Source organism: Rhagoletis zephyria, unplaced genomic scaffold, assembly GCF_001687245.7.
Source record: "Rhagoletis zephyria isolate East Lansing unplaced genomic scaffold, Rhagoletis_zephyria_1.1 Rzeph_scaffold_01060, whole genome shotgun sequence".
NCBI lineage: Eukaryota > Metazoa > Arthropoda > Insecta > Diptera > Tephritidae > Rhagoletis > Rhagoletis zephyria.
In genome coordinates, this window is record NW_016158144.1 from 26,983 (window position 1) to 34,709 (window position 7,727).

General features: G+C 29.9%; 1 protein-coding gene across 4 annotated transcripts in view; it reads left to right on the forward strand.

The window, feature by feature from the left end:
* The window catches only part of Pvf1 (PDGF- and VEGF-related factor 1), a 28,046-nt gene extending 21,224 nt beyond the window's left edge, over nucleotides 1-6,822 (forward strand). For 2 of the 4 annotated variants that reach the window (XM_017615694.1, XM_017615695.1), the window contains exons 3-9: nucleotides 1,130-1,235; nucleotides 1,635-1,661; nucleotides 1,750-1,943; nucleotides 2,033-2,149; nucleotides 2,323-2,406; nucleotides 2,856-2,963; nucleotides 6,534-6,822. In XM_017615694.1, the coding sequence (XP_017471183.1) occupies nucleotides 1,130-1,235; nucleotides 1,635-1,661; nucleotides 1,750-1,943; nucleotides 2,033-2,149; nucleotides 2,323-2,406; nucleotides 2,856-2,963; nucleotides 6,534-6,665 (768 nt within the window). In that variant the 3' untranslated portion in view covers nucleotides 6,666-6,822. Of the gene's footprint in view, nucleotides 1-1,129; nucleotides 1,236-1,634; nucleotides 1,662-1,749; nucleotides 1,944-2,032; nucleotides 2,150-2,322; nucleotides 2,407-2,855; nucleotides 2,964-5,300; nucleotides 5,423-6,533 lie in introns of those variants that run through there. The other 2 variants (XM_017615696.1, XM_017615697.1) reach the window with 2 other exon arrangements.
* Nucleotides 6,823-7,727: the final 905 nt, after the last annotated feature.

A 7,727-nucleotide genomic window follows, 5' to 3' on the forward strand; every position in this document is an offset into this window, starting at 1 on the left:
ACCCAAGCCTCAAATGGCCGCAAACTACTCCCCAACTGGTCACCTCCTAGACCCGAACTGGTCCCCAACTAAGCCTGAAATGCTCCTGAAAAAGTCCCGTCTTTTAAGACTTACAAAATTTTTTTCGCGCTTATAACTATTATCAAAAGACTTTTATAATATAAGTCTTAAAATAAAAGTCTTTGAAGACTTAAAAATATTTATCTCAATGATAATTGTTATGAAAGAACTTTTATAATATAATTCTTAAAATAAAAGTCTTTGAAGACTTAAAAATATTTATCTCAATGATAATTGTTATGAAAGAACTTTTATAATATAATTCTTAAAATAAAAGTCTTTGAAGACTTAAAAATATTTATCTCTCTGATAATTATTATGAAAGAACGTTTATAATATAAGTCCTTGAATAATAATTATAGATAGCTCGAACAAAATTTATCTTTATATAATGATTATTGATTGACTTTTATTCTTTTCTCTTATAATAGTTATGTCTCTGCTTTTTAGCCATTAAAAAATTTATGACATTATGACAACATGACTACTCATAGTTATGACAACGTTTTGTGAATCACTAAAATCTTGTTTATAGAAATTTCATCTTGGAGTAAATGATGTGAAATTTTTGTATTTATGACTTTTACTTTTCCCTCTCTAAGCCCAACCGGTTTTTTAATCTACTTTTTGCCACCTGCTTACATACGGTCGAAACACTGTGCGCCGCGGCGCGCCGTCAGGAAAATAAGTTATCAAAACTCAAGGGGATTTTTAGCAATTTTAAACTTGCAATTTTTTATACTGAAATTTAGTAAGCCATAAAAATTAAAAGTTCCTCAGATATAAAAATTAAAAACCTTGGAATTTCGATGAAGCTTTTTTTTAATTTCTCTAATTTTTGTACAAAGTTTAAAACTGAAATATTAACACACACCGAATCCTTGAAGATGATGACCCATATACAACCTAATAAAATATGCCCTATAAAAGCTTTAAGAGACTTATTCTAATAAAAGTTCATATACTCTATTTTCTTATTTTAAATTTTTTTACAAATAATCTACTAATACATAAATAAGAAAATTTTCAGCATCATTTGTTAAGTAATGCAAATTTGTTTCTCTTTTAGGAACTTATGAACTTCTACAAAGAACTGGATAACGTGACAGACGTAACGGAATTCATAGAACGTTTCGTCGAAAAGGACACAATTGATCCAAAATTAGGCTTACAAGGTAAATAATTAAAATATTTTGTATTTACATAAATTTGTCACTTTGTTTATAATGAAGTCATTGATAAAACCACTCGTTGTCGCTCACTCAACGTGAAATCCCAAAATTCAAAATACATACATATATACTGTATTAAAAAATCGAAAACCACAATAAAGGAAAATACCTATGTATGTGAACATGACGATCGACGTTAATTAATTTGCGAATCAAGACACGTTGAGGACGACATTGTTGTCGCTCAAGCGGGCGTCAAATGTGGGCAAGCGTACGTCACCTAGATTAATTTGCTAAAATTACTAGTACACATAATTTTATATTTAAAGCTGACTGAAGTTATGCTAACTAGCAAATTAATTTTGTATTTATTATTTTTTTGTTCAACTCTTTTTTTTTTAGGAACCTTCAGACGCAGTGTAGAACGCGGTAAGCCAATAATTTATACTCATCAGAATCAAAGATTCTAACCCATTTTCTCGTTTCACGTTCCTCTTTTTTTTTATATCTACTACAGCAAATGTACAAATACCCAAGGCAGCTAATTGTATACCCGAGAGCACCGTTGTACCGCTCACACCACTCGAACCGTCACGTGATCCCAAAGTCGTCTACTTTCCGAAATGTACGCGCGTGAAACGGTGTGGCGGCTGCTGTGGTTCGCAGCTGATGTCGTGTCAACCCACCGAAACCGAGACAATCAACTTTGAGGTGTGTTTTTGCTTTTGAAGTTTTGGCGGTTTCAAGCATAAAACAAAACAAAACGCTTTGAAAACCTACACAGTATCATTACATTTCAGGTGACCAAAATTTACCATGGCGACAGTACGCGCATACGTGGCAAGGAGATCGTTGTGGTGGAGCAGCATACAAGGTGTCAGTGTGACTGTCGCATCAAGGCGGAGGTAGGTAGGCGGGTATGGTCGCTTTGTTAGCCTTTGCTTTTTATGGATATTGGGTGTGTCTTGCATGCAATGCTTTTGAAGAGGGTGGAGCAAATAAAAAACATACATACATACATACATACATACATACATATGGAAATGTAGTGATATGATTTACTTACTTAATATGTACTCTTTTTATATAGGATTGCAATTCATACCAAATTTATCGTCGTGACATGTGCAGTTGTGTGTGTACGAATGAGGATGCGCTGCAAAAATGTTTATCGGTAAGGATGATGTATATGAGATGAAATGCAAAATGTTTAATTAATTAAGCTTTAGAAACTAGTGGCATTTTCTTTCTACAGTAACATTTGTCGGTAGAAAAGTAAGCGCTATAATAAATATTAAATGTTTATTAAAATAAGTTAAGTCCAGTTAATTTAGGGTAAGTTCAGTCAAGTTAAGTTAAAACAATTAGATGAAATTTAATTAACTTTAAAATCTTAATTTTAATAATTTAATTCATTGACTTAATAAAATTTAATTTCCTAAATTTAACTATGTTCAAGTAAATTAAATTGAAATTTAAATTGAATTAAGTAATTATGTAATTAAATTTAATTAATCCCGTACAGTTTAATTCAGTCGCACTAAAATTTTATAAAACTACAATAACACATTTTAACATTGAAAATTCATTTGATTTTTTTTTTTGGTGTTTTAATTATTCCAGCAAGAGCACAAATACTGGGATGAAACTACTTGCCGATGTGTCTGCCGTGATAGCCAATCCTGTACGACTGGCACAATATTTGACGAAAGTCAGTGCGCTTGTATTGATGTGAGTACTCAGGAGTAAAATGCAAAAACAATAAAATTAAAGTACATATATGTATGCATACATACGTAAAATATGGTTTCGGATGCAGCCAAATGTACTTAAAAACTTATGGAAAGGGGAATAGGTTACCATTTGTACTTTATTAAATTAAAATGCTAAAGAAATGCGTTAATGGGTTCTTTGTTGTTTTTAAATTAAATAAAACACTAAACAAGCATGTGTATTGGGTATACATACATATATTATAAGCGATTAAATTAAATGGTTTAAAGTTAAGAGCTTGAAGAATTAGAAATTATACAAGGTGATGGAGGTTTTGCAGTAAAATACAGTGATAATAGTGCCTTTGTTAAAACCAAAAAACGCATAAGAAACCTATACACATACATACATTCATATGTACGTATGTACATTAGGGTGGTCCAAAATGAGTAAAGTCGACATTTTAATGCTCTCACCACTCAGGATTGTTCTATATGTAGAAAAACATATCCCTGTATTTTTATTCCGAAATCAAAAAATATTTAGAGGTCGCTCAAAGCGCCCAAAGGATACATAAGCGCCATATACATATTTTATTTAGGGTAAATGGTGTAGAATTCTTTAAAAATCAATATTTTTCGTTCGGAAACCACTGTTTCGCTTTAGGAGACTTCCAATAATAATACATAATTGTTTATTTAACAATTTCTTAATATTAACAAGTTTTTAATAGGTCCCCCAAAAACCACAAAAAAATGCAATGGAGGGACCCAACAAAAATCGTTAGTACTAAAAAAATGTTAATAAACAACTGGGTACTATTCCCTAAAGTCTTTTGAACTATTTCCACAAAAACATGTTTTTCCTCATATAAAATACAAGGAAAACTTTGAGCGCTTTGAGCGACCTCTAAATATTTTCTGATCTCGAAAAAAATAGGTGTGTGTTTTTTCGGTATAGAACAACAACCCTAGGGAGTGAGAGCTTTAAAAGTCCAATTTTACTTTTTTACGTGCATTTTTGAACCACCCTATTATAAATTTAAATTTTTGTAACGTTGCCCTTGCGTTTTTGGGGTTTATAGCGTTATATTAATTATTATATTTTTAAGTGCCTATAGAATCGGCCATGTTTTTATGAACATGCATTAGGGTGCCTCACCAAAAAATGTTACTGTGCCGGAATTATAAAATCTAATATTTTTTAAAACTTCAACCAAAATATTTAGGAAAAATTTTAAGATTTGTGTGAGCTGGTGCGATTTGGAAAAACATACATACCTCCAAAAATCTGTACATTTTGATTCCGTAAATAAAAGTCTTAAACATTTTTATGCAGACCTTGATTCTTAAATTCTGCTATTATCTGAGGTGAGTTTTTCGGAAAAATAGTTTAAGACCTAATTTTATTCTTAAAAAAGTCTAATATTTTTCGGTATTTTCAAAGTGATCCAGGGCAAAGCATAATAGTTTTTCGAGATATTTTAGCGGCTGTCTTATAATTTAGTAGTTATATGCTATAATTCCGATGATAAACACTACCAATTTTTTTTTTCTATGGCGAGTGATGCACCTTAATGTACATATGTTGTACGTATTCAGTGAAAAAACAGTCTATATATTACTAACGATAAACATGCATATATAATTGAAAAAATACCAGCTTAAAGAATTGGGTGTGGTATTCCTATTCCAGCAATATTATTAAGATTACAGAAATTTGTGTAAATCTAATAAAAAATGCTGAAAATTATATAGTATATGTATCTTGAAATTTAATTTCTAAAACTACAACTACAAATGCGGCCAATCCCTTTTGTCATGAAAGAAAACCTCAAAAATCTCGGAACTCTTTAAATTTGAATAAAAAATTTTCTCGGAAGTTTTCGAGTTTGAAATATCTCCAATTTTTCAGGTTTAAAACAAATCGCACCACAAAAATTTTATGAATTAGAAGAAAAGGTTGAGTATTTTTATACATACAAATATTCTAGCTTATGTGATGGCATATATATGTATTGGCTTACAAATGTGCTTTGTTTTACAAAAAAAAACTATATTAAACTCTTCAAAAGCACCAATTTTCTAATTAATAACAGTAAATTTTTATAAATGGCATCATCAGCGGTATTTGGCTTAAAAACATATTTATGTGCATACATAACTAAACACATCACGTTAATATCTTCTAATATAAGCACATATTTTTATGCTCATTAACGCGAGATTCATATAAACATAAAAACAAACATCATACAAATTTCAATACACTGCTTTTATGAGAAAAATTTTTATATTATTTTCAATTAAAAATTTATTTTTTACTGTACTTGTTTATTTTTTAATTTCGTTTTAGATAAACCAGATCGAATACGTCGCGTAAATTTATTAAATATAGCAAGAAGACTAAAAAATCACGCCAAAATAGTAATGGAAAATATTTAATTTAATTTAAAAAACCAAAAAAAAAAAAATTAAACCGATTTAAAGAGAAAAAAACTGCTAAAGAATACGCTGCAAATTTTTGATTATAGTTAAAATTTTGGAAAGCGATTAGTGCAAAAAAAAAATATTGTAAATTCGCTTTAGTCAAAAGAATGCAAATATTTTTACATTTTTAAATGCACACATATATACATACATACATATATTGTGTAAATACAAGCATACATACATAGTACATACGCAGTTATGTAGCTGCCAATGAATTTAATATGTATTTAAATGGACTTATGCAATTAGCACTTGTGATTCACATTCTAAATGGAATTTTGTAATTTACTACCTATTAAAGGCGTTTTAAATGATTTACATACATGTATATGTATGTCTCAAAGTAATGAACACATTTTTTGCGCTAATTTAAGTGAGTATAATTTTGAGTGGTTTTCTGTGCTTGCCACTATCGTTTGCTACTTTTCTTCTTTGCTTTCACCTTCGTACCTACATACATACATATGTACATATGTATAACGAGGTGCAATAACTCTAGTACGCCATTAACATTTTCCTGCACGATTACTGAATTAACTTCACAAATACGCATACAATTACTAATGCACACAAAAAATTGGCAATAAAACAGCGTACTAAATGATAATAATAATATAGGTAGCATCTAGCATATACCCTGGTTTCATCATAATTTTTTCCAAATTACGCTTTTTATATTACGCATATTTTCCCTTTAACTATAGAAAGCAACAGAAACCTCGAAAGTCTCGAATATTTGAGGGAATTGCTTAGATTTCTAAGAAAAATGCTTTCGAGTTTTCTAATTGATGGGCATAACCTAATTATGTATTACATATCGAGTCAAAAACCGCCAAAAAGGCGTAAGTGACATTTTATTACAAATTTTCTTTTTTTTGCAAGAAACATTCCTAGAGCATCTACGTAGATACATTTCTGAATCAAAAATAAAATTTTCAAAAAAAAAAAGTCGCTTACGTCTTTTTAGCGGTAAGGGGTCGATATTTCCTCAATAATATCTATTTATGTACATACATACATATATCTAAAGCAAAAAAAGTATCTAACCCTTTCTAATAATTTTCTACACTTTTCTGCTTACTTTTAACCCAAACAGCCTATTGATGATGGCAGCAGCATTGAAAGTTCCACTTCTAGTGCAATTTCACTGCTCAATCGCAGACGTTTCATTGTCAAGGCTATACCAGTTGAGGTAAAACCGGACGATAGTACGCGCTATTCGCTCTAAGATGGAAACCTAATAGATCTTACTTACTTACATGCATAGGTGAAAGGAAGGAAGATTGAGGCACAAAAGAGTTGAATGCATGTTTTAATGTAAAATATCAATTTAAAATTCAGTATTTGTTAAATGCATGTTTTTAAATAAGTTAAAATTATACATAGCAACATACTACATAAGTATACATATACATACATTTGTTACTTGTCGCCATAGAATGTTTTTTGTTTGTTTGGTTTTTTTTTTTGTCTCTACTTTTATTTTTTATTATTTTTATAAGTGCGCGTCAGAAAATACAAAATCATTGCATTCGTTTAGATGAAGAAAAAAATGCAATCGCAAAACAAAACAAAAATATATTAACTATGTAATCAAACGGCCGTTAACTTACTTGTAAAACTATAAGTACATACATAGATTTATAATTAAATAACTAATAATAATTATTTAATATAAAAATACTTGAAACTTACATAAAAAGTAAATAAATTTATCAAATATTAAAAAAAAAAATAGTTATTTTATTCAGTTACCATTCAGACACACGATACATATCTGTGTTCGTATGGAAAAGTAGCTTATGTCGAAAGGCCGGCTTTAGTATAATGCGGCATTCCCTTTATTTTTAAACGACAAGGAATTTTTTGATGAGACTTAAAAAGAATATTGACTTGCTAGAATCGGAACTATTTCTTGCACGTTTATTTGCTTAAAGTTGTTTAACGGCTTAGCGCCCGTAAGTCATTCGCAATCGTATGCTGCGAATGCCGATTTATACTAAAGCCAGCCTTTCGACATAAGCTACTTTTCCATACGAACACAGATATGTATGTACATTGCAGTAATAAAGGTATAATTACGGTTAACAGTTGAGTGCAATACTTGACAAAAAAAAATATTTACATGTCACTTTTTTACAAAAACTAAAACGTTTGTAAACCTTCTTTGCAAAACATAGATTTAATTACCATGAAAAAGAATCCATTTTTACGCGCATATGGGTCAATCCATCTCAAATCGAATTCGAAATTCTGTCAAAAGAAAAACATAAAAAAAAAACGGAGAACG